Below are 27,957 nucleotides of genomic sequence, written 5' to 3'. Positions count from 1 at the left end.
AACGCCCCCCCCCCCCCCCCAACACACACACACACACACACACACATATATACAAAGACACACAGATAAAGTGTGTGTATGCACACTCCAAAATAAAGTGATGTTTTCTGTGATTTGGATTTTGGTCACAGAAGATGAGAAGAACAAGAAGAGTGTGGCACAAAAAAAGTGTTGCAGCCAAACAAAAACTGCTGTGTCTGCTGTCTGACGTGCCGCAGGTCAGTTGCAGAAACGGGGAAAAAGTTTCCTTTTGCTCAGGCCATTGCCTCACACCTACGGTATGAAGCAACACCCTACATTATGTCAGGTTGTCCGCCATATATGCATTAAATGCTAGAGTATGCTTGATAAAATGGCCAAGCGGTTGAGTGAGTATCACAGGTCTGATTCCCAACGCGAGTATATATCTTTATCACTCTCTCTGTCTCCCTCTGCCTGTGTAGCTTTATCTTTCTTAGATTTTTTGTTATAGAAGAAATGAGCTCAACAAGACATTTTAAAAAGTCATTCTCAGGTTTGGTTAATAAAGTAGTTGTATATTCCTTTAATCCTGTTGTTTTCTTCTCTGGTTCCATTTTGTGTATAGTTAAGTATACCTGTAATGTAATTTCTGTCAAACACGAGAGAAGAAAGAATGAAATTAAGCTCAGATCAACAATGAGGCCAATCAGATTCAGAACTGTTTTAGTTGTATTATAAATCATTACTTTGATAAAAGTAGATAATTCATAAATTTCAACACTTTGCAGTTTTGTACTTGCTTTTGTATTCTGGGAAAATATGATTGGAATATTTGGCACCTCAGCCGCTGATATTCTGTATTGAAGGGTTCCTCCCCACCCCCTTTGACATTTTGCATGCTATTAACCATTATCTTTTCTCTCTGTGTCCAGTCCCACTAAGTCAGAGTTTATTAGAGCCAAATATCAGATGCTGGCCTTTGTGCACAAGTTGCCCTGCCGCGATGATGATGGTGTCACAACCAAGGACCTCAGCAAGGTGAGGGCTTATTATGGTACAATTGAATTAGCCTGTATGGAAGGACCCATGCTGTCAAACTGTATGTGTAAACATAATTTTGTGGGCTGCCTTACACACACGCAAACAAACCGATGACAGTGACACTGATTACAACCCATGTTGGAAGTAACCTGAAGGAGACATCAGGATGCAGTCATTATTTCTGAGGATGTGGCACTCCACTGGGCTAATAATTGCAGCCGTCTTGTTTATGTTTTTCCTCTTTCATCTTCCCAGTATTTTCTTTTTAACCACACTGCCCCCTTTGTTTCTTTTCAGCAACTCCACTCAAGTGTTCGGACGGGAAGTTTAGAGACATGTCTGCGGCTGCTGTCCCTTGGCGCTCAGGCCAACTTCTTCCATCCGGTCAGGAAAAAACTGCTTGCTACCTTGCTCTGTCTAGTAATGAGCCACACTCTTCTGTTGTTTTTCTCACACTATGTGTCAAACTCTGAATGCGTTACTCTGTGTTTGCACTTTACCTCAGGAGAAAGGCACAACTCCGCTCCATGTAGCAGCCAAGGCAGGTCAGATTCTACAGGCCGAGCTGCTTGTGGTGTATGGCGCCGATCCTGGAGCCCCAGACGTAAACGGGCGCACGCCAATAGACTACGCTAGGTACAGCACAGTCATTTTGAACTCTGTTTGCATGACCTTTGAAAATGCCTTGGGAGAATAGTTAGAAAATGAAAACCAAACATTTATAAAAGGAAAAACATACACACAAAGAATAAAAGAAAAAAAGAATAAATTAAAGTAGTTTATATTCATTGAAAAGTGTGTGGTTTTTATATTCCAGACAGGCAGGCCATATAGAGTTAGCAGAGCGACTGGTGGAGTGTCAGTATGAGCTGACAGACAGACTAGCCTTCTACCTGTGCGGTCGACGCCCAGGTAATTAACAACACTCATTCATGTGTAGTGTAGAAAGACATTTCGCATCATTGTGACGTGTTGTTGTTATCCACGTTCAGAGAGTCTCTACTTCATTGTTCTTTGTGGGGTTCCAACTACAGTTTCTATATGTAAATCCTCGTCTCTCCTCAGATCACAAGAATGGTCATTACATCATTCCACAAATGGCAGACAGGTATGAGGTACATTATTGGTTAGCGTTCAGCCCCTTTTGATTTGCTGTGGCATGTATGGCTCGGTTGCATGAAGGATCTTTGGTCTGTCTCAGCTGAGTGTTGTATACCTGAACATCTTGCTTACTATACTTTGACAACTGCTTCTTTGTAGTAAATTATATCCCTTTTGTATAGAATAATTGATTTTGATGGATTTTATAGTTTTGCCAAATGGTGGTGCCACAGTTTATATCATCCCACCTCAAAATCGTTCATGGACAGCGAAGCAGTCAGTTTTTAACATTGAACTCAAGGAACTCTGTATAAAGAGTTCCAGTCCACGCAGTTGTAGATCACTTGAGTGACATGCTTCATCTGTGATTGACGTGTTATTGCTGAGCTGTTGATCATTATCAAGTACATCATCATACTTCAGTAATCAAATTCAGCATCAGTTGGCTCAGATTTATTTCACAATCTGAGCAGTAACTCAGTGTTTGACTTCATTAAACGTAGTTGTTCAACATAGGGCTGTCGCGATTAGTTGACTAGTCACGACTACGTCAACTGTTGACACTGCCGACAACTAATTTAGTAGTCGACGAGTCATTTGCTTTGAACCTTGAACCAATGAAGCAGTGCTTCGATCCGCTGCTTCGTTGGCTCTTTGCTTCAGTCCTCTTTGGAATGGGCAACTCCGCTTCTTATTCCCTCTCAAAGCCATTAAAATATGTCAATCATGAGCCACTTTTTTGGGGATTAAAGTGACTAACTGGGACTCCTGTCTTGTTGTGAGAAAGAAATGAGAATCGTCCTCCTTCCGTTGGTCCAAACACTGTGCCACCAAGTCAAGTTAGGAAAAATAGTCTGCTCGGAATTAATAACTTCAAAGTAAATTGCCGTTTAAATCCACCTCTTTCCAAACGTAATGAAAACAATAAACTGCAGTCGATCAAAATTGTTTGTTTTTTTGTTTTTTTTTTTTTAAGTATGGATTGACATCCATGCCATTAATGTCTGAAAGGAACTGCTTTTCACAGAAACTACAGATTTTTTTCTATCTGTGTCCAGAGATCAAGGATCCACCATGTAGAGTTTATTTATGTCCAGAGATCAAGGATCCAGTGACCAATTTCATATTTATTTACTTTAAGACTCAATAAAATGTTGTTGACATTGAAAACCTGTAAAGTCTACTTGTAGCACACAGAAAATTCACAGGAGGTATCCATAAGGGAATCAATAAGGAATCGGATTAATAAGTGGAATCGATAATGATATCAATAAAATGTGATAAGCTGCAATTTACGTATGATCCGACGAGTTGACTAATCACAAAAATAATCATTGACTAGTCAACTGTCAAAATAGTCATTTGTGGCAGCTCTAGTTAAAAAATGTACACCTTTTGAAAGTAATTGCCATCTAAACCAAGGTTTTTTTTATTTTATTTAAGTAGGTCTTACTTTTGGGCTGACCATCTAACCCCACTTGCACTCTGTTCTGTTCTAGTGAATGGTACGGTGGATCCAGAAAGTATTCACAGTGCTTCACTTTTTCTATATTTTGTTATGTTACAACTTTATTCCAAAATGGATGAAATTCATTTTTTCCCTCACAAATGTTCTTTCTTTGAGGCGTTTGCAAATTTATAAAACAAAAAAACAAAGAAATGACATCACTATAGGTATTCACAGCCATTGCCATGAAGCTAAAAACTGAGCTTGGCTTCATCCTGTTTCAACTGATCACCCTTGATGTTTCTACAGCTTAATTGGAGTCCACCTCAGGTAAATTCAGTTGATTGGACATGATTTGTAAAGACACACACCTGTCTACATATAAGGTCCCACAGTTGACAGTACATGTCAGAGTACAAACCAAGCAGAAAGTCAAAGGAATTGTCTGTAGACCTCTGTGACAGGATTGTCTCAAGACACAAATCTGGGGAAGGGTACAGAAACATATCTGCTGCTTTGAAGGTCCCAATGAGCACAGTGGCCTCAATCTGTAAATGGAAGAAGTTGAGATCCATGAGGACTCTTCCTAGAGCTGGCCGCCCATCTACACTGAGCGATCAGGGGAGAAGGGCCTTAGTCAGAGCTGACGAAGAACCTGATGGTCACTCTGTCAGAGCTCCAGCATTCCTCTGTGGAGAGAGGAGAACCTTCCAGAAGGACAACCATCTCTGCAACAATCCAGCAATCAGGCCTGTATGGTAGAGTGGCCAGGTGGAAAGTACTGCTCATTAAAAGGCACATGGCAACCTGTCCGAGTTTGCCAAAAGGCACCTGAAGGACTCTCAGACCATGAGAAACAAAATTCTTTGGTCTGATGAGACGAAGCTTGAAATATTTGATGTGAATGTCAGGTGTTATGTTTGGCACCATCCCTACAGTGAAGCATGATTGTGGCAGCATTATGCTGTGGGGATGTTTTTCAGTGACAGGAACTGTGAGACTAGTCAGGATTGAGGGAAAGATGAATGCATCAATGGACAGAGGCATCCTGGATGAAAACCTGCTCCAGCGCGCTCTTGACTTCAGACTGGGGTGACTATTCATCTTTAAGCAGTAAAATTACTCTAAGCACACAGTCAAGATATCATTGGAGTGGCTTCAGGACAACTCTGTGAATGTCCTTGAGTGGCTCAGCCAGAGCCCAGACCTGAATCCCATTGAACATCTAGAGAAACCTAAAAATGGCTGTGCACTGACACTCCCTATCCAACCTGATAGAGCCAAAGCTAGGTGCACTAAGCTTGTGGCATCATGTTCAAGAAGAATTGAGGCTGTAATTGCTGCCAAAGGTACATCAACAAAGTATTGAGCAAAGGGTGTGAATACTTACGTACACGTGATTTCTTTCGTTTTTTGAATTTTGCAAAAATTTAAATTTTTTTCATGTTGTCATTATGGGGTGTTGTGAGTATAATTTTGAGGGGAAAAATTTATTTACCCCATTTTATAATAAGGCTGTAATATAACAAAATGCGGAAAAAGTGAAGCGCCGTGAATACTTTGTGGATGCACCGTATCTCTGGATAATAAAGTTGTTTGATGTAGCTTTCTCTATCCCTCTTTCTGTTTCATTCTTCTCACTCGTTTTCTGTTTTCTCTATTTTGCTGCGCTTGGTGGAGCCAGAGCTCGTCCTAAGTGCCCGACTCAGAGGTATCTGTACTTTCCTTTTTCTTTTGTTCCCTATAGTTTTTCTTCATTTCATGCCCCTGTCTGTGCTGACTTGCTCTCTTGTAGTCTTCGGTCTTGTCTACCAGATCAAGCCTTCTTCACCTTCCTCAGTTTGAGAATGAGGAGAATAATGGGTCTCTGTCTTACTGCTGGAAAATACAGCTACAAAAGTTAGTTGTAACACCAGACAGCTTCTTTAATTTTCAGATATTCAAAACTCACATTAACTATTTCTTCCAAGGCTTTGGACAAGCCTAAGCATATGCCGTGTAAAATGCAATGAATGAATAAATAGATCTATGGTAAATGAGTCCACCCCATTCAGTGTAACACAGTAACGCCAGAAGAGTGCTGTCGTCTTGTAACTCGGCAACTTTTAAAAGGCGCCTAATGAGGACAAACTCATATCTGGCCAGTTTTGAATTTAGCTGAGAGAGAGAGAGAGAAAATTTCTGCTGTGGAAAAAAAAAAATCTGATAAGCACGTGGTTATTATTTGATTATTTATCAGCTTTTTTTAAAATGGCATGACTACATGTCCCCACAACCCCGCAGCAAGGATTTTGTACAACTGTAGCCAAAGCTGCATATCAAACCTTTATTTAACCAGGAAAAGAGACTCATTGAGATTAAAAATCTCTTTTACAAGAGCGTCCTGGCCAAGACAGGCAGCAAGGTTACGTGTCAATTTCAGCATTCCACCACACATACAGAATAAACAATTACCAGCCAATGGAAAAGTTTCAGTATAAAAGGTAAAAAACAACACATTTTTACAATATAATTAAAAAAAATCAGTTAAAACAACTACGTCAATGTGCCAGCATCTCTGTCATTTAAAAGATTCTAAGGAGACCAGCTCCCTCAGTAAAAGGTTCCATGCAGAGGGTGCAGCAAACTGAAAGCCCTTCTTTCCCAGCTCTGACCGGACCTTTGGAACTGACAATAAAAAACGGTCGGCAGAATGAAGATGATAGGAACCAATACATTTCCGAGAAATGTATTGGTTCATTTGCATATGTATTGGTTCATTTGCATATACTACAAATGTCAAAATTTTACTTGTTGCAAAAGAATAGTGTCACATAGCTAAATCTCTATTTTTTAAATTGGTCTGGTTAAACCTGTGCTCCAAGAAAGGCCTTAATTCAACCAAAGAACTGCATGATTTTTTTTTTTTTTTTACTTTTTTAAGGTAACCAACCTTTCATCTTCAGCACTTTATAAGTTGCATTGGCCTTCGTGGCTATTGGTTTCCTGCAATGAACATGAAGGCTGCGAGCTGTCTTCATGGACATTTTATCTGACATAATGCTGGCACGGTGGCTTAGTGGTTAGCGCTGTTGCCTCACAGCAAGAAGGTCATGGGATTGTTCCCACCTGTGACCTTTGTGTGGAGTTTGCATGTTCTCCCCATGTCTGCGTGGGTTCCGTCCGGGTGCTCAGGCTTCTTCCCACATCCAAACACATACAGGTTAGGTGACTTGAAAACTTTAAATTGTCCGTCGGTGCGCATGCAGGTATGAATGCATTTGCCTTGTCTATATGTGGCCTTGTGGCAGACTGGTCTCCTGTCCAGAGTGTACCCCCCCCTTACGACCTGTGACTGCTGGGATAGGGTCCAGCTCCCTGTGACCCATAATTGGAGTAAGCAGGTATAAAAATGGATGGATGGATCGATAATGCTGGCATGTGGCCAGTTCAAGACAAAGGAAATGTATTAACAGTTCAGAAAAATTAAAATTTTACGCTTGCAGTGTTGGGAAGCAAATAACTTCACCTTTTGATGACATAATATGCAAACTTGTAAGTAACATGGAGGCGTTTGCAGCAGAAATGTAGGGTGAAAGATTGTCGTAGCTGTATAGGTTCTCAGGTATGACTGCAATTTAACTATGCAGATTCTCACTACTCTGGTGACAGACTTGTATAAATGGATGGGCATTTACAGTCATTTTGCATGATAACTGATGCTGTCTTGGTCCAAATTAGGAGGTTCACTGGTCCTCACTTGTATCTATCATATCCCAGAATGTTGCTGAATATGCAGTTGTTTTTAGGGAGTTATTATGAACATTTGGTGCACCCACACACTGACAAACTCCTGTATTTTTCCTGCTAATCACAGTGAAAATCATACCAAAGCACAGGCAAATAATGTAACGGCATATAAATATGCATATGAAGCTCGGATATGAATTATATAATTTAATCTTTAGCAAATATTGACATTTTTCAATCTTCCCCTTGTGTCTGTGATGATTAATTTAAGCACTGGAAGGTAAAAGAAAAATGCATACCATAATGTCAGTCATATCAGATTTAAATCTGACAGGTGGTTGGACAGAATGTCACAACTTAACCATACTGTGACAGACAGGTTTCATTATTGCCTAATATTTTATACATAAATTAACCAGTACTATTCATTACGGAAATTATTAAAAGTCTGAAAGGTAATACAAATAATAATCAATTGCAGTCCTATAGAAGCCCTGTCATTCTATCCCAAATGTTTAGTCTCCCTGCCCGCTGTCTGTAGCCTGATAGTCATACCACCTCAGCTCTTGCTGTCCCCATCACTCCCGTCCTCCATCCCCACTGTGTCCTTATTCCTGTATCTCTGTAGTGCCTGTCTGATTGTTGTCATTTGTGTTTTGTAGTTTGGATCTCTCAGAACTGGCAAAGGCCGCCAAAAAGAAGCTCCAAGCGGTGAGTTGGCTTGAAAAGAAAGCTTAAGTCAAAAAGCAGTTATTTGTTATTTTGATGTTGTTGTACGTGTTCACAGTACAGTGGCACAAGTAGTTTATATGCTTGCCTCACAATGAGAAGGTCCTCGGTTCAAAGGCACCTGTAAGGATAACTAGCCTAGGTAGTGTTTTTTTTTTTCCTGGAAATCTGAAATAAAAATTTAACACAACTGCTTCACATTTTAGTTTAACAATAGCTAAAGTAACCTAACCCTGTCACTCTGTAGGAGCCAGCACAATATGGTCACCTATTAAACTTGACCTCAGCTTTGAAGTACAAATGCAAATAAACCTTCAGTCAGAATGTACACATTCACCTCTTCTCAAAATGATGTTAAAGCTTAAATAAGTTACCTTGCATCTTTTTAGATAACCATCAAATAAGGTAGAATTTCAGTGATGGACCTGTGTGTTGTCTCTAATTTCTTGTGTAAACATAAAATGGATATAATCAGGGCTGATTCTGCGGACTTCATCATGGGAGGTGGAGGGGTGTTAGTGATGTACTCTTTAATCGTGAACATCACTGAGTTTTTAAAATGCTTATCGCAAAGCTCTTTTTTTTACGACATCGTGTAAGTTTTATAAATCCACGGACACTGATCTGTGTGTTACAGATACAAATAAGTTTCCTCGGATCCGCGGAGTTTCGCGCAGGAAAAATGCCACTCAAAGCGTAGCTGTTACAACAGTTGTCGTAAAGCAGGACTGGTTGGTTGCTGCGGCGCTGTGTGGCTCCTGTGCGATGCTTAAGCTAAACTTAGCATGAGGACATCCCAAACTTTTAGAGCTTTCAAGTTTTTAAAAGAAGATTTGTGCAGCATGTCTGTGTCACGGACTGACGTCGCACAGAGAGAAGATGGTGAGAAAGACTGTTTGAAAAAGTCTCATAAGGACAAGAATCTGTGGAATTGTCGCTGGCTTCATCAACACACCTAAAAGATAAAAGAAACGGGAAAAGTGAACTGTGCCCTCTCAGGAAAACATGGTAAGAATTTTTCTCTCCTTGGAAAATGAACATTCTGCTGTTCAAACAGGATTTTAGACAAGATTATGTGACTTGTTTTCACTGATCTAGACTTTCTTTCATTGTAAAAGACATTGTGGCTTTGAATGGATTTAGGCTGCATGAATTTACAAAAGAATGTGACTTTTTATTATAAGGAATGTTATTGATATTTTACCATGATTTTCCAAAAATTCTACAAGCTTTAGCTGTGGTTTTTGAAATGCTGTAACAGTCTTTTTAGTCTTCATCAATTTGATGTAGTTTAATTGTTCTGAATTAATGCAAAATTTGGTTTACAGTTAAAAGGAAAATCATTCCAGGTCCTACTTCCATGTTATATTCTGTTATTTCAACATCATCATTGACAGGTCAAATAAAAGGTTGAATATAGGATCATTTAAATATCCACTAATTTTGAGATTTGTTCTTCCAGGAGATGCTGGAAAAAGTATCATTAGATAAAAAATTAATTCTGGGGCCCTGTGGGGACCCCCTGCACATTTTCCTCGGATTTCACAATTTTCATTTCACAGCCCTGTATAATATAAAATGAGGTAAGTTTTAATGTCTGTGCTGGAAGTGTAGAAATAAACATTTTACTACACATCCAACTGGCAGACACATGACAGAGCTTTAGATTCTTTGTCAAGAACACCACCATTCTCTCAGAGGCAGCACTGGTAGCAGGAATGTGTCAGTATTTCTTGGCTAAACAACTGATTTGAAGAAAGTTCATGTATTTTTCCACCACGGGAGGTGATCACTCTCACTGTCTGCTGGTAGACAGTTCAAGTATCTGTATCTATCTGACACACCAGCTTTCTCTCTTGCTGTACCCTTGAAAAAGTTTTCTTTGGAGCCACCTTGGGTCATTTGGGTGTCTTTTGCTGTTTCAAGAGGGCCTTAGATTCAGCTGTGCAAATCTGCTCTAATAGAAGGGATTCCACATCATTAGATGCTCTGGTTGCTCTCACTTTCACTCATTTATTCAGTGTGAAAGCATGGATCAGGTGGACTTGCCAAATTGACCAGTTCCTCAGTAACAATGTCATCATATTTGCTGTTCGTGTCGTCTAATGCTGACTTATTGATTGTCTCCATGAGGTCTGTGTCATTCTCCTTTACCTGGAGGATGTTTTTACAGAATAACTGAATGACAGGCTTCACGTCTGAGATGATGACGTAGTCTTCAGCAGACAGCTCGTCACTACATTCAAGGATGGGTCCTAGACCTAGAGCCTTGCTCAGAGAATGAAGAGCCTCCACACCTTGTCACCTTGCTGTGATTTCCACACTGTCTTTTTTCTATAGGTTTTTTTTAACCCAGGCTCCTAATGCCCACAAAATTGTAGCGACTCAAATACATGTGTATCAGTTGTATATATTTTATGGGACCGAATTCATACATTCCAACACAGTGGATGTGGAAGAGTTGTGTTAGCTTATTGGTGTTAAAATGAAATAATGAGTAAAATGGAAATTACAGCTCAGATTACTGCTGAGCTTGACATCTTCTTGTTTTAACCTGTGTCTGTGCAGCTCTTCCTTAATGTGTCACAATGACAGCGTGCATGTAGGGAAATCATTCTGGGACAACCTCTTTAACTCTTAGAGCCTTAATGACTTTTCCTGCATCCTTGTTAACTTTTCATTATAATTCTATTAATAAATCATGTCTTTTACACTGTGTTCTAGACAAATATGTCTCACATTCAGAAAGCTTCAGAAACATTTTGATATGAAAAACATGGGCATCATACTAAAATAAATGATGGTGTCTTTAAAGGGGAATTTCTTAAGTTATGGTAAAACTCAAGAATACCATTAGGGGATGCAGGGCTCGAAATGGTACGTGCATGTGCTAGTTTGTGCATGTATTATTCGAGCGGTGCACGTAATGTTATACTGCACTTGCACTGGTGCAGGTAACTTTATCCAAGTTTTATCAACTACGAGGTCTGTCAATAAAGTAACGGTCCTTTTTATCCTAACCATTTCAGAAGCTAATGTGTGTGTTTCTTGCATAAACACAATTTTACCTTTCAAGTGCTTTATCCTACTCATAACTTGTTTTATCTTTACCAATTTGCGTATACCTCTACAATTCCAAGAAATACAGTCTATAAGGACATCAGTCATACCCTATCCATCAATAAGCTCAATTAACAAAAGGATTTTTACAGAAACAAAAAGAATCAAATTCTCTATAACGTTATCCCAAATACATAGAAAACCAAAAAGAGAGAGCGGCCCTCCCCATTCCCAGGCCTGTATAAGAACATACAGGTACCCCCGAACTCCTGAAATACTTCCAGTGCTCATCTGGAACAGGTCCACACTACTATGAGGAACTATTCTTCTACTTTCTTGCTACAGTTGCTTGTAAACAAAGAAAAACGTAAAAAGTAAAATCCACCTCATGATTATATTTAACACCTGTACTTTTGGCACAAATGAAATTGTCAACTATAGGCATGTTTAAAATACAAAAAAGAAAAACCTCAAAAAGAAACAAACATGTCCCACAGTAACAAAGATATGTTACAACATAACGGTGCCATCAGTGATACCGGTTACTCATCTGGTCTCTCCATCTTCTTTATGAAGTCATCCACTTCGGCAGGACTGTCAAACATGTGTGCGCTCCTCATTGGTCAGCAGCAGCCTCGCAGGGTAGATGATCCGGTGTTTGGACAGCCCTCTCTCACGCAGCTTCTTCCTCACTCAGTCGTATTTTCTTTGCTGTTGGTATATCTCAGTTGGCAAGTCCGGAATGAATCATCCTATTGCCTTTGAATGTTAGCTCTTTCTGCATTCTTGCTGCGGTCATAATCTTCTCTCGATCTCTGTAGTTTAAACACTTTACGATCACGGTCCTCGGAGAGGAGACTGGGGGCTTGTTTGTTTTGATCCGGTGCCCCCTCTCTAGGACTAGGGGACTAATCTTCAAGATGTCCGCTATCCATTTTTCCATAAAGGAGCATAATTCTGTACCGTTTTCTTCCTTTTCTGGCAGCCCTAGTATTCGGATATTAGAACGTCGACTTCTTGCTTCCAGGTCTTCCAACTTAGTGGTCAGGCTTGAAGATTTCTTCCTTAAACTCTGCACTTCACTTTTCAGTGCTTCTATTTCGTCTTCAGCACTGGAAATTCGTGTCTCTGCCTCGGTGATACGTCCTCCGCACTGTTGGATATCAGATTGAGCGTTTTGGATTGCCGACATAACTCCGCTCATTTCTTCGTGAAATTCTTTCTTAAATGTCTGGATAGCCAACATCAGATCCATTGTGGAAGGCATAACCGAGCCTGCGGCGTCCACCTGTTGAGTCCTGGGCGTCTCAGACATGGACATGTCTATCTCGGCTTTCAATGATTACCAGTCTAGTAAGTATCAGTGAAATTGTGGAGAGCTGGACATGTCCAAACTTGTCCTCTGACACGCCGAAACGGAGGTGTTCCTTTGTCTCGCTTCCAAAGCGAATCGGTCTTTACGCGCGAAAATCCGACGAGGGGGCGGGACCACTCCTTCCCAAGGCGTGCTCACAGGCGAATGACGTCACCGACAGGCGTGGAAAAACTCACGCATGCGCACAAGGGTTCAAGCATGTCTGACGTAAAAACATATGAATGAAATCCATATAGTTTTTGAAAAAATAAAAAGGACCGTTACTTTATTGACAGACCTCGTATATCAAATCATCCATCCATCCATTTTCTTCCGCTTTATCCGGAGTCTGGTCGCGGGGGCAGCAGCTCAAGCAAAGCCGCCCAGACCTCCCGATCCACACACACCTCCCCCAGCTCCTCCGGGGGAACCCCAAGGCGTTCCCAAGCCAGCCGAGAGATGTAATCCTTCCAGCGTGTCCTGGGTCTTCCCCAGGGCCTCCTCCCAGTGGGACGTGCCCGGAACACCTCTCCAGCGAGGCGTCCAGGGGGCATCCGGAAAAGATGCCTTAGCCACCTCAACTGACTCCTTTCGACGTGGAGGAGCAGCGGCTCGACTCCGAGCTCCTCCCGAGTGACCGAGCTCCTCACCCTATCTCTAAGGGAGCGCCCAGCCACCCTGCGGAGGAAACTCATCTCGGCCACTTGTACCCGCGATCTCGTTCTTTCGGTCATGAGCCAAATCTCATGACCATAGGTGAGGATCGGAACGTAGATCGATCGGTAAATCGAGAGCTTTGCCCCCCTACTCAGCTCTCTCTTCACCACGACGGTCCGATACAGCGACCGCATCACTGCAGACGCTGCACCGATCCGTCTATCGATCTCATGCTCCATCCGTCCCTCACTCGTGAACAAGACCCCGAGATACTTAAACTCCTCCACTTGAGGCAAGGACACTCCACCGACCTGAAGAGGGCAAAGCACCTTTTTCCGGTCGAGAACCATGGCCTCGGATTTGGAGGTGCTGATTTTCATCCCGGACGCCTCACACTCAGCTGCAAACCGCCCCAGTGCACGCTGAAGGTCCTGATTTGACGAAGCCAACATAACCACATCGTCCGCAAACAGCAGAGACGAGATTCTGTGGTTCCCAAACCAGACCCCCTCTACACCCTAGCTGCGCCTAGAAATTCTGTCCATAAAAATAATGAACAGAACTGGTGACAAAGGGCAGCCCTGGCGGAGGCCAACATGCACTGGATACAGGTTTGACTTACTACCGGCAATGCGAACCAAGCTCCTGCTGCGGTCATACAGGGACTGGATAGCCCTTAGCAAAGGACCCCGGACGCCGTACTCCTGGAACACTCCCCACAGGGTGCCCCGAGGGACACGGTCGAACGCCTTCTCCACATCCACAAAACACATGTGGACTGGTTGGCCGAACTCCCATGAACCCTCGAGCACCCGATGGAGCGTGTAGAGCTTGTCCAGTGTGCTGCGACCAGGACGAAAACCACACTGCTCCTCCTCAATCCGAGGTTCGACCATTGGTCAAATTCTCCTCTCCAATACTCTGGAATAGACCTTATATATTGATTTGTATATCAAATCAAATCAATTTTATTTATATAGCACCAAAACACAAAAGCCACACAATAATTACAGAAAAACCCCAATGGTCAAAACGACCCCCTATGAGCAAGCACTTGGCGACAGTGGGAAGGAAAAACTCTCTTAACAGGAAGAAACCTCCAGCAGAACCAGGCTCAGGGAGGGGCAGTCTTCTGCTGGGACTGGTTGGGGCTGAGGGGAGAGAATCAGGAAAAAGACATGCTGTGGAAGAGAGCAGAGATCAATCACCAATGATTAAAAGCAGAGTGGTGCATACAGAGCAAAAAGAAACACTGGGTGCATCATGGGAAACCCCCCAGCAGTCTAAGTCTATAGCAGCATAACTAAGGGATGGTTCAGGGTCACCTGATCCAGCCCTAACTATAAGCTTTTTCGAAAAGGAAAGTTTTAAGCTTAATCTTAAAAGTAGAGAGGATGTCTGTCTCCCTAATCTGAATTGGGAGCTGGTTCCACAGGAGAGGAGCCTGAAAGCTGAAGGCTCTGCCTCCCATTCTACTCTTACAAACCCTAGGAACTACAAGTAAGCCTGCAGTCTGAGAGCGAAGCGCTCTATTGGGGTGATATGGTACTAAGAGGTCCCTAAGATAAGATGGGACCTGATTATTCAAAACCTTATAAGTAAGAAGAAGAATTTTAAATTCTATTCTGGAATTAACAGGGAGCCAATGAAGAGAGGCCAATATAAGCACCAGTAGAATGAACCAGTAACGGAATAAATGAGGAAAAAAAAACAATTTCCAGTGTGTTGTCTTCGTCTTCCCTGCGTTTTATGACTCACACACATGAAGCGAGTTGCTGTGCTCCATTTGTTGTGTTCGCACGCGCACATGTAAACAAAGAAAAGAAAAAAAACTGGCTGGCTGCGGTTCCTTTCTCTCTCTCCCCCTCAAACTCTGTCATCGTTGTGTTATAAACCAGTCACTATTTGTTTTATTATACATCTGTGTAGTTAATAAAATTATCTTCACGGACGATTAGTTCGTGCGCACGTGAAAAAAAAAAAGTGGCTGCCGCTGCAGTCCCTTTATGGAACCCAGGAGACGTCACTTAAAGTGATTTTTTTTTTTTTTTTTTTTCTGGCCATGATAATTTCTGCGCACGTTTTCCTTTAATTGAGCCCATGAATGAATAAAACGTGCTCTCAAATTAATAAAACGTGCGCATGTTTTCCTGGCCATGATAATTCGTGTGCACGTTTTCCTTTAATCGTGCCCATGAATTAATAAAACGTGCGCACGTTTTCCTTTCGTTCAAAATGACTTCATAATATGACCTAAATTGTCATCCTCACGACACTTCGCCATCAGCATCCTTTTTAGTGTGCTTAAACTCCAGATGATGCCATGCTGGGCAGCTGGAGTTCTCTATATGTCCTTGTGCATCCAAACCATGATGATACACTCTGACCAGATCCATTTCTAATGGGGAAATGTATTACACTGTCTGCTGTTTTGTTGGCTAATAGCCAACATTTATGTGTCAAGACAATATTGAGTGCACGTTTTACAAATTTTGGCCACGTTTAAGTAGATTGTGCCCCTGTTTTACTCAAACGATGCTTAAAACGTGCGCACATTATAATAAAATGTGCGCACATTCTCTCCACATGCAAAACATTTTGCGATGACACTTCCAGGGCTCTGTAGTTCTTCGCTCTCTCTCCCCTGAAACTCTGTCATAATTGTGTTATAAACCATTCACCATTTGTTTTATTATATATCTGTGTAGTTAATAAATAAATAATCTTCACAGACGATTCATTCGCACACGCACATGGGAAAAAAAAAAAACTGAGGGGAGAGCAGCAGCGGCAAACTCTCCCCAGAGAGGAATTAAGAGTCTGACACATCAGAGGAGGAGTTTTAAGGTTGATATAAGACTGACTTCTGGTTGTGCAAGTAAATTTTTTGGTGCAAGTAATTTTTTTTTTGTTACTAGCACCAGTGCAAGTAGGTTAAAAAAATGTATTATGACCCCTGGGGGATGTAACTGGACCTTAAACAGCAATCCCCTCCCCAGACAAAAAAAAAAAAGGTAAGTTACATGTCCACAGGTTGACCAGTTTGCTAATTAAGGCATTTGATGACAACAGATTTACTAAAACCAGCATATAATACATGCAAGCAACTTGTATGGTGGAGTGGGTGGTAACTTTGTCAAAGATTTTTAATTGTCTTTGACTTTTACATCTGCTTTGTTATAAATGGACTGCATTTATATAGCGCTTTTCCATCTGCATCAGATGCTCAAAGCGCTTTACAATTATGCCTCACATTCACCCCGATGTCAGGGTGCTGCCATACAAGGCGCTTACTATACACCGGGAGCAATAGGGGATTAAAGAGGTTGCCCAAGGGCCCTTAGTGATTTTCCAGTCAGGCGGGGATTTGAACCGATGATCTTCTGGTCTCTTGCCCAACACTTTAACCACTCGACCATCACCCCCCCCCCGTGCTTTGTTGTGAGGAAAAACATTCTTTTAGTGCACTCATGATGAGAATGGTTTAATATAATTACTTAACTGTGTCTGGGATCAAATTGTTTTGTTGTTGTGTGTTTGTGACAGCTGAACAACCGTCTGTTTGAGGAGCTAGCGATGGACGTCTATGATGAGGTGGATCGCAGAGAGAATGATGCAGGTGGGCCCCATTTCTTTCATCACTTGTTTTCTGTGTCGTGGACATTTGTGTCAATTTATATCAATATTTGTGCACCTTGTAGCCCGTGTTTATGCACATAAGGCCCTGTGTCCGTATAGCTTCTTTTTTTTTTTCTTCTTGTTTTTGTTTTTTGTTTTTCTGGCGGAAAGGTGCCGAGGGAGTGCCAACAAAATTTTTCCTCCCAGCAATTTGTGTTTTCAGTGGGGTGGGAGTGGGGCACTCCTCATTAGGGTCCCTTTATACAGAGAGTAGCGACATGACGAGTTGGAAAAAAGAACAGTCACGTGACTCGTGATGCTATCTTGGGGCCAAAATAGCATTCGTTGTTGATCTATCTTCATGTACATCCAGCTTGTTTATTTATTTATTCGCTGAAAATGCTGGGTTGTTGTTCATTTGGATGCACAAATAGACACAACAAGAGCTTCAAGATGTACAGTTTCCCTTCAGATCTGAACAGAAGTAAAATTTTGGAAAATAAAGTCAGCCTTGAGGAAATTGTACACCTTATCTTTGAATTGGAGGTGATGATTGTAGAAAGAAAAGCTTGTTGAGGGTCAAATTAGTCCAGAATAAAACATAATCCAGCTACGGGGAGAACTGTAAAACTGTCACGCACGTCAACGTCATGACAGAGTTGCAGAAGCATAAATCACGCTTTAAATTAATTAAATAAATCATCATACATTCTAAATTTGATAGCTTAACTATATTTATTTTGATAATTCTTGCACCTGGATGTGTTGTATGTGGTTAACTGATAAAAAAAAAATGTTGAAAACATAAAAGGTTTGTTCAGTAGTCCAGCACAATTGGCCCCAAAACGGCGCCATGTTCTCAGTTGTCGCTACTCTCTGAATAAGTTGTTCCTGTGACAACAATAAACAGCTAACAGTTGGCTTGTAATGTATGGTGGTAAAACATGCTCACCTTGAGAATAAAACCAAGCGTCTGTTCAATCTTCTATCACAGGTGACTCTTTTCGTCTATTGTGAGAGATTTTGAGTGACAAATCAGCAAAAATAATTCTCATCTTGTTTGCCTGAACTGGCACTACAGTCTTGTCATGGCACCCCTCTGAAAAGTTGAGTGATTTTCAACTTATGCTTGGTTCACACTGCAATATTTTAAAATTGTCTGTAGGTTTTTAATACCTGAGAGACCACACACATGGAGATAAAGGATCATAGATCTAACAGTTTTGGTCGTACAGTGTGTGGTGTGCAGCCACATGATAAAGACAACACACCAGACACAAACAGATTTCAAACACGAGCATTCACAGGTCAGACAGAAAATCTCGCAAAATCTCTCGGGATTAAATGTGACTTCAGAGTAAACAAACATGGTGGATGAGGAAGAAGCAGTGGAGATAGTTTGTGGACTATTTCTAACAGAAAAACTGAAACAAAAAGAAAAGGTGTTTAAAGGAGTGGAGACAGCGTGACCACTGGACTTTCTGGTGCTGCTTTGATTTTGAACAGCTGTTTTGATTTTGGATTTCACTCCGTGGGTCCGTCATCTCGCTTTCTGATTTGACTACACGTCACATTCAGCAGGTTGTGTGCTCATTTGTGGTCGGGGGACACCACACACGCTGGGATATCTGATAAGGTTTCTTTCGAGCCATCACGATAGTTGGGGCATTCTTAAGATTGTCGGAAGGGGAAGATCAGGTCAGAAATCGGCATAATTATCTTGGCGTGTGAACCAGGCATTAAAGTGCTCTGAGTGGGCATACAGAAAAAGTGGACCACTCTGACGAAATACGATAGGTGCACCCCCCCCTGCTTCTTGTGGTGGCTGCATATGCTCCCTTTTCATTTCATGCAACTGAAAAGACTGGCGCCTAGGAAAAAGTACTTTGTGGACACTGGGATTAAGATGTCAACTTTCTTGAAAACTAAGACTGTCAAGGTTGGAACGATGCATAATGCATTGAAAATTGATTAAGAAAAATGCTAAATTTGTCAAGATTAAAATCGGTTGAGGAAAAAAAAAGAATCATGATGCTCTTTCACTTGCACGCACCAGAACCCGAGGTGAAGTTAGTTTTAAATTGGAATGTCAAGCTAAATCCAGGCTGTGTGAAACGCAGCTTTAATGTATCGCTTTCACAAAAAGGACACATTGAATTCCAGCGCTGTGTAGCTCGGTGATTTAGGTGATATTTTAATGTGATACTTCTAATGTGAAATTCCAAAGTTATCCAAATGCAAAGAGATATATCCTTCATTTTCTCCTGACCTTAAATGGCCAGAATCAATAGCCAATCAGGGTGTGCCTTTTTATCACTTGATGCTTTTGAACCAAAGGGCTATAATACAGTAAGCATACCATTTATATTTATGTAATTTTGCAGAAATAATTTGCTAAATGTGAAAAACGATTTCAGGGTCATGAATATTGTTTTTCAAAGTAGTAGAATGCTGGATATTACATAGTAGATATTGTGCATCTATGACTTAGTATTTGTAATGTTAAATGTAGTAGTTCAAATAGTCAGAAATGACAAAAATGAAGTAATTGGGAAGGACATACTTTTTAATTTCTAAAGTCAGTGATGTGGCAGCATATTATATTTCGATTTACGTCTGATGTGTTTCAAAAATCCCATTTTTATTTGTGTTATTTAAAACCATATATAATTTCTGTTGCACTTTGGAGAAGACATGTTGCTTTGCACATTTTACAAAAATCAAGGAAGATTTTTCAGTCATAATTGTTCTGCAGAATATCCTATTTAAAAAAAAAAAATCATATGGTGAACTCAGACGCCTGAATCGTATCGAATCATGACTTGAGTGCATCAGTACATCCATAAAAAACATTTATTAATGTGTAATGTAAATGTTTGTGGAAGGGAAGAAGAAGGGCTGGGAAGAACAGCTGACTGCTCTGGATGCCACACTTGAGATAAGAAAGGGGGAGGAGAAGTGGTGAGAGCAGAGCCAGTGTGATGGACATGGGGATCGGAGAGAAGGAAAAATTGAGTGGGTAAAGGAGGAGGAGAATACTAAGTGAGGAAGTGCCTCTGGAAGAGTCACACTCTCCACCTCCTTAGCCTGTTTTTTGCCCTCTGTCCTCTGCTTTTTCCATCTCTTCCCTTCCTTTCCTCTTGGTAGCAGCCACAGTCACATTTTGCTTTCCAACAGAAGCCCTGCAGGTAAGTAGGAAAGACAGTCATCAGCTCACGAACTTTATGCCCAGACCGCTCTGGTGTGTCACGGGAGCAGCAATTTAGTTTTTAAGATCTGCAGTTTATGACTTGTGCGATTGTGTTTGTGTGGGCAGGTCTAATGTGTGTTGAGCTGCCTGCGCTCCAGCCGAGACCTCGTTGTTTAAACACAGGCTCACGTTTATGTTCCTGTCTGCAGTGTGGCTGACAACCCAGAACCACAGCACCCTGGTAACAGAACGCAGCGCAGTGCCTTTCCTACCAGTCAATCCCGAATACTCTGCCACACGTAACCAGGTAAACACACGTGCACACAAATGCATGCATGCAGTGGCATGCTGCACACATTCTCCAGATAGAACATTGCCCTTTTTCAAGATGCAGATTGTTTTGCCTATTTGTAGATTATGCTTAAACAAGATAGCCGTGAGAGAAAGCAGATGTAAGAACATTCCCATAAACACACAGCTGTGTGTGCGTGACATCATAGTTTTGACAGCGTGTGTGGTTCACCAGGTTGTGAACAGGCTGAGAGTGTGTGAGTTACCCAGGGAGGTTCTTCAGCTGTGAGAGAAAGACATAACTAATCTGTGCCTATTTTCCCCCTGTTCTCTGTACTTAGTTTTTGTGCCTGATGGAAATCTATCGGTCCTTCTCCTACATAGTTCATTCTTTATGTATTTCATTTTATATATATATATATATATATATATATATATATATATATATATATATAAAATTACTGGCACAGAAAACACCCACATTGCCACGTTTGCTCTGCCCTGATTGGACAGCTGACTGTGGTCAGGAACGGCTGTTTGTGGTTGTAAATACACACACACACTTCTTATTTTTCATCGTGCAGTGCTGTGGACAGCACACTGTGTTTTATCCCATTTCTGCATATTGTTGTACTTGGATGAAATCAGAAATGTTTGTTTTCTTGGCAGGATGCTAACTGACAGTAAGTGTGTCAATAGTATGATTGTTTTTACATGTTTGAATTAATACAGAAAATTTATGTTTGAGCGTATGCATAAGAGTTTGGTATGATGATGTTTTTCCGTAGCTTGTGATCACTTAATACAGCAATCTTTACAGGCTGGGAACCACTGGCTGTTGTGTGGATAATATTTGTGTAGTTTACAGTCGGGCGGAACGGTATGGCCTATAATTTATGTAATTTGAAGGACAAACGGTAACTGTATATATCACGGTATGTTAATTTTTCTTAAAATTTCACTGTAAATACAAGTAGTAAAGCACTTGTACTGGAACTCTATGGCAGCTTTGATAGTATTCTTAAGTGAATTACTATAACATATTTCATATAGCACTGCAAAAAAACAAAAAAACAAAAACAAAAACAAATATCCAGTACCTTTTCTCAAGTAACTTCAGGTTGATTAAATAAACTAACAACCAAGATGCACAAAATGAAAACAAAACTGACCTTATTTGCAGAGGTAGCTTTCTTTCTCCTCATCTCTGCTTGACCATTTACCTGACATTGGTAGCAGATACATTGTTTTGCATTTCTCGTACTCCAAAGTTTTGATTTGAGGTGGTAGAATAGATTACAGCCACTGTCTCCTAACAGTTTTCAAATTATCATTCAAGTCTGGACAATGTCCAGAAAATGGACATTTCACTAGTCTTTTGTTTGTCATACATCTGTCTGACTTTTTTTTGCAAAACAAAGCAATGTATTTTCACTTTTTTTCAAATGATTTGCTTGTGCAGGCTGATGATGTTGAAGCCTGTTCTACTGGTTAGTATGGCACAGTCAAAATCTAGACCATAGAACAAATTTATACCAAACTCTGACTATATTCCGAGCATGTAGCTCATAAAAAAAACTTCATTTCTTTATATTTTATTGAATGCATGCTATTTCTCTTTCTTTTTCTCCCTGTCTACAGGGACGACAGAAGCTGGCGCGTTTCAATGCACGGGAGTTTGCCACACTCATCATCGACATTTTGAGTGATGCCAAAAGGAGGCAGCAGGGAAAAGGTCTCAGCAGCCCTACTGGTGAGATTGTAGGGTGAATGGGTTTGATATACAGGGCAATGTCATATGTAAAACCTGCAAAGGTATAATGTACGAGGTCTGTTAGAAAAGTATCGGACCTTTTTATTTTTTGCAAAAACCATATGGATTTGAATCACGTGTGATTACATCAGCCAAGCTTGAACCTTCATGCGCATGCGTGAGTTTTTTCACGCGCCTGTCGGTTGCGTCATTCGCCTGTGAGCAGGCTTTGTGTGAGCAGTGGTCCACCCCTCTCGTCGGATTTTTTTTGCAAATAAAATGTCTGAACGATTTGGAGCTTTGCTGCATCAAATATTTCCAGAAACTGTGAGAGACCTCCAGGTGGACACCATTCGGAAAATTCAGATGGCTTTCAGCGACGATTTAATGGGGATTACACAGATTAAGGAGTGCTCCAGCCGGTTTAAAGACCGCCCACAGCGTCTGAGAGCTCGGCGCACTCCGAGCGCCGATCGACAGGCTGAAACCCCGCTCAAACAACCAGATAATTTCCAACGTGAAGCTTTGTTGATCTGGGACGTCGTCTGACTTCCATAAAAATGGCAGAAGGCATGGTCATCAGCACTTTTTTGGCACATTCCACTGTTACAGGAGTTTTTTTTCATGGAAGGAGGAGCAGAGGAATGTGCCATCGTGCCGCTCATGGCGTGGGACAAAACCACCTCAGTGTTGGTCTCACAGGACGGCTTTCAGATGGCTTTCGGTGGCTTTTCAGTCATGTGACTATCCGAGAAATTGTGGATGACCTGGACATGCCAGAACATGTCCTGTGAGGCTTCATCACGGCGTTGCTTTGCGCCATGCGGCTGCACCGCGACGCGCGGAATTCCTCCGCTCCTCTTTCCATGACAAAAACTCCTGTAACAGTGGAATATGCCATTCATTTCCAAACTGGACACTGTGTTGATCCGGGACGCCGTCTGACTAACACAGAAATTGCGGAAGACGTGGACATCAGCACTTTGAGACAGACGTGCGGAGGAATTCCGCGCGTCAGGACGTTTCCGCATGGCGCAAAGCAACACCGTGATGAAGCCTCACAGGACATGTTCTGGCATGTCCAGGTCATCCACAATTTCTCGGATAGTCACACAACTCAAAAGCCACCGAAAGCCATCTGAAAGGTGTCCTTTGAGACCAACACGGAGGTGGTTTTGTGCCGCGCCATGGGCGGCACCGTGGCACATTCCTCCGCTCCTCTTTCCATGAAAAAAACTCCTGTAACAGTGGAATGTGCCGAAAAAGTGCTGATGCCCACGCCTTCTGCCTTTTTTGTGGAAGTCAGACGACGTCCCGGATCAACAAAGCCTTCACGTTGGAAATGATCTGATTGTTTGAGCGGGGTTTCAGCCTGTCGATCGGCGCTCGGAGTGCGCCACGCTCTCAGGCGCTGTGGGCAGTCTTTAAACCGGCTGGAGCACTCCTTAATCTGTGTAATCCCAATAAAATCATCGCTGAAAGCCATCTGAATTTTCCGAATGATGTCCACCTGGAGGTCTCTCACAGTTTCTGGAAAAACTTGATGCAGCAAAGCTCCAAATCATTCAGACATTTTATTCGCAATAAAAATCCGACGAGAGGGATGGACCACTGCTCACACAAAGCCTGCTCACAGGCGAATGACGCAACCGACAGGTGTGAAAAAACTCAAGCTTGCGCACAAAGGTTCAAGCTTGGCTGATGCAGTCACATGTGATTCAAATCCATATGGTTTTTGCAAAAAATAAAAAGGTCCGATACTTTTCTAACAGACCTCGTATGCTGCTGTCAGCTGGCTAGACTAATTTTCAAAGAACCTGTTCTAAACTAGTATTAAGAGCATGAAATGTGATTTTTCCAACACAAAGGACAATCTTTGAAATAGATGGCAAGCATTAAGATGAAGGTCCTGGCAGCTCTGTCAGGAGTTTGCAGTTGTCCTATAGGCTGTACAGGAGTGCCAGTGAACATTGTGGGTGAGTGAGATAAGTCGAGGTGAGGGATTCTTACCTTCACGTTTCTCATCTTGGTACAGCCTGTGCCAGATATGGCATGTATTATACACTTCAGATTTAGCTTTAATGTGTTTTTTGGCACTTAAACTGTGCTATCAGGGGTTTATTTACCTTCATATACGAGGTCTGTGAGAAAAGTATCGGACCTTTTTATTTTTTTCAAAAACTATATGGATTTGAATCATGTGCGATTACATCAGACAAGCTTGAACCCTCGTGGGCATGCGAGAATTTTTTCACGCCTGTCGGTCACATCATTTGTCTGTGGGCAGGCTTTGAGTGAGGAGTGGTCCACCCCCCTTGTCGGAATTCCTTTGTCTGACTTCTTCCTGAGAGACTGGCGCTTTGCTTTATCAAAATTTTTTCAGAACCTGTGAGGCAAATCGAAGTGGACACCTTTCGAGAAATTCAGATGGTTTTCGGTGAAAATTTAAACGGCTGATGAGAGATTATGGAGTCTTACTGTCGCTTTAAGGACTTCCCACAGAGCGGGAAGTCGCGCAGCACTCCGAGGTGCCGTTGTCAGCCTGTTTCGAGCTGAAAACCTCCAAATTTAAGCCTCTGTTGACCCAGGACGTCGTGAGAGAACAGAGAACTTTCAGAAGAGGTCGGGATCAGCAGTTTATCCGGACATTCCACTGTTAAAGGAGATTTTGTAATGAAAGACGTGCGGACGGATTGGCGTGTCAGCAGGCAGCCGGCGCAGCGCGCCGCCACAGGAAAAACACCTCCGTTTGAAGCCTTAAGGACAAGTTGGAACATGTCCAGCTGTGTAACAATTTCTCAGATACTCACTCTACTGAAACCCATCAAAAGCCGCCTGGTTTTTACAAATGGTTATCAACACGGAGGTGTTTTTCCTGTGGCGGCGCGCCGCGCCGGCTGCCTGCCAACACACCAATCCATCCGCACGTCTTTCATTACAAAATCTCCTTTAACAGTGGAATGTCCGGATAAACTGCTGATCCCGAGCTCTTCTGAAACTCCTCTGTTCTCTCACGACGTCCTGGGTCAACAGAGGCTTAAATTTGGAGGTTTTCAGCTCGAAACAGGCTGACGACGGAGCCTCGGAGCGCTGCGCGACGTCCTGCTCCGTGGGAAGTCCTTAAAGCGACAGTAAGACTCCATAATCTCTCATCAGTCGTTAAAATTTTCACCGAAAACCAGCTGAATTTCTCGAATGGTATCCACTTCGATCTGCCTCACAAGTTCTGAAAACATTTTGATAAAGCAAAGCGCCAGTCTCTCAGGAAGAAGTCAGACAAAGGAATTCCGAAGAAGGGGGTGGACCACTCCTCACTGAAAGCCTGCCCACAGGCGAATGACGTAACCGACAGACTTGACAAAACTCACGCATGCGCACGAGGGTTCAAGGTTGGCTGATGTAATTGCACGTGATTCAAATCCATATAGTTTTTGAAAGAAATAAAAAGGTACGTTATTTTTCTCGCAGACCTCGTATTTGCATAGACATCTTGCTTTTGTTAAGGACTTGTTAGTATATTAAGATGAGTTAGAGGCTCCCAATGAAATATGTTAGTTCGATGAATCTGGTTACTAATCTTGTTCTTCATTATTGTCGTTTCATCGCCAAGACGGAGGGGGAAAAAAAGATGTTTACTATTTACAAAGTAAATACATTAGGGTGATTCTTGCTTTTTTTTTCCAGACCCATTGGACCTGGGCATAGATGATGACCAACACGATTATGACAGTGTGGCATCCGACGAAGACACAGACAGTGAGCTGACTACTCAGAACAACAACAGCACACAGCGTAGCAACCGTGCAAAGGTATAATACCCAAATAGAGTGCAGGAAAATGTTTAGTTCTTGCTGCTTGCACATTTCTCACATAGTTTGCAGCCTAGAATACAATGCTACATTTTTGGCAAGGTGGCATCTCGTGAATTCTTATAACTCTGCATATTTTAACACTGTAGTACTTTTTCCAGTATTTAAGAGCTATACTAAGGTGCACAAATGATCAACCATTCACTCTTGATCCATTTATAACAATCTAATAAATATAATAATAAACAGCTTAGCATCAGCTAACAAAGCCTTCAATCTTTTCACATTTAAAGAAATCATGTCCCAGCATACATTGCAGGGAGTGGTCATAGAACATGCTGCCACATATCTTCTGAGTGACATCACAGATTATTCTGGCTCCCAGTCAGAGAGGCATTGTTCACAAAGGGAGGGAAAGTGAGTAGTGGGAGAGAAGATTCAACAAGACGGAAAGAAGAAAGGTGGTGTAGAAGTCATGATAGTCATCTCAATGTAAATGGGGAATCTTCTTCACAGACTAAGGTTAATTATGGAGTTCCACAAGGTTCTGTGCTAGGACCAATTTTATTCACTTTATACATGCTTCCCTTAGGCAGTATTATTAGACAGCATTGCTTAAATTTTCATTGTTACGCAGATGATACTCAGCTTTATCTATCCATGAAGCCAGAGGACACACACCAATTAGCTAAACTGCAGGATTGTCTTACAGACATAAAGACATGGATGACCTCTAATTTCTTGCTTTTAAACTCAGATAAAACTTGTACTTGGCCCCACAAATCTTAGAAACGTGTCTAACCAGATCCTTACTCTGGATGGCATTACCCTGACCTCTAGTAATACTGTGAGAAATCTTGGAGTCATTTTTGATCAGGATATGTCCTTCAATGTGCATATTAAGCAAATATGTAGGACTGCTTTTTTGCATTTGCGCAATATCTCTAAAATTAGAAAGGTCTTGTCTCAGAGTGATGCTGAAAAACTAATTCATGCATTTATTTCCTCTAGGCTGGACTATTGTAATTCATTATTATCAGGTTGTCCTAAAAGTTCCCTGAAAAGCCTTCAGTTAATTCAGAATGCTGCAGCTAGAGTACTGACGGGGACTAGAAGGAGAGAGCATATTTCACCCATATTGGCTTCCTGTTAATTCTAGAATAGAATTTAAAATTCTTCTTCTTACTTATAAGGTTTTGAATAATCAGGTCCCATCTTATCTTAGGGACCTCATAGTACCATATCACCCCAATAGAGCGCTTCGCTTTCAGACTGCAGGCTAACTTGTAGTTCCTAGAGTTTTTAAGAGTAGAATGGGAGGCAGAGCCTTCAGCTTTCAGGCTCCTCTCCTGTGGAACCAGCTCCCACTTCGGATGAGGGAGACAGACACCCTCTCTACTTTTAAGATTAGGCTTAAAACCTTCCTTTTTGCTAAAGCTTATAGTTAGGGCTGGATCAGGTGACCCTGAACCATCCCTTAGTTATACTGCTATAGACTTAGACTGCTGGGGGGTTCCCATGATGCACTGAGTGTTTCTTTCCCTTTTTGCTCTGTATGCACCACTCTGCATTTAATCATTAGTGATTGATCTCTGCTCCCCTCCACAGCATGTCTTTTTCCTGGTTCTTTCCCTCAGCCCCAACCAGTCCCAGCAGAAGACTGCCCCTCCCTGAGCCTGGTTCTGCTGGAGGTTTCTTCCTGTTAAAAGGGAGTTTTTCCTTCCCACTGTCGCCAAGTGCTTGCTCACAGGGGGTCGTTTTGACCATTGGGGTTTTTCCCGTAATTATTGTATGGCTTTGCTTTACAATATAAAGCGCCTTGGGGCAACTGTTTGTTGTGATTTGGCGCTGTATAAATAAAATTGATTTGATTTGATTTTGAATGTCAAAGTAAACACAGCTTAATCCAAAATATGCTTCTTGAGGACTTTCTTATTTCAAGAGGCACGAGTTACAACAAATGGTCAGTTGACTGAAATGTACCATATTTTTCAGACTATATGCTGCACTGGAGTATGAGTCACATCTGGCCAAAAATGTGTAATGAAGAGGATAGAAACATACAAAAGTTGCGTCAGTCTACAATTCACACTTAGGTAGTGGAGCATGCTTCAGTCATATGAAAAACAGTTTGACTTTGTGGGTTGAGATAAGAAGGAGCCAAATAATCACCAAGACCTGAAGACATTCCTCTGGAGGAAAACAGTCGGGCAATTT

General features: G+C 41.7%; 1 protein-coding gene across 4 annotated transcripts in view; it reads left to right on the top strand.

Annotated features, from left to right (window-relative positions):
• git1 (G protein-coupled receptor kinase interacting ArfGAP 1) overlaps nt 1–27,957 on the top strand; it is a 79,529-nt gene that overhangs the window by 14,887 nt on the left and 36,685 nt on the right. For 3 of the 4 annotated variants that reach the window (XM_034167935.1, XM_034167933.1, XM_034167936.1), the window contains exons 4-14: nt 894–999; nt 1,300–1,386; nt 1,508–1,638; nt 1,820–1,914; nt 2,068–2,110; nt 5,235–5,261; nt 7,942–7,990; nt 16,626–16,698; nt 20,097–20,194; nt 21,820–21,931; nt 25,616–25,740. In XM_034167935.1, coding sequence (XP_034023826.1) covers nt 894–999; nt 1,300–1,386; nt 1,508–1,638; nt 1,820–1,914; nt 2,068–2,110; nt 5,235–5,261; nt 7,942–7,990; nt 16,626–16,698; nt 20,097–20,194; nt 21,820–21,931; nt 25,616–25,740 — 946 coding nt within the window. The remainder of the gene's footprint in view (nt 1–893; nt 1,000–1,299; nt 1,387–1,507; nt 1,639–1,819; nt 1,915–2,067; nt 2,111–5,234; nt 5,262–7,941; nt 7,991–16,625; nt 16,699–20,096; nt 20,195–21,819; nt 21,932–25,615; nt 25,741–27,957) is intronic. The other variant, XM_034167934.1, reaches the window with a different exon arrangement.

Source organism: Thalassophryne amazonica, chromosome 4 (genome assembly GCF_902500255.1).
Source record: "Thalassophryne amazonica chromosome 4, fThaAma1.1, whole genome shotgun sequence".
Lineage (NCBI taxonomy): Eukaryota > Metazoa > Chordata > Actinopteri > Batrachoidiformes > Batrachoididae > Thalassophryne > Thalassophryne amazonica.
This window is presented reverse-complemented; position numbering and strand designations above follow the sequence as displayed.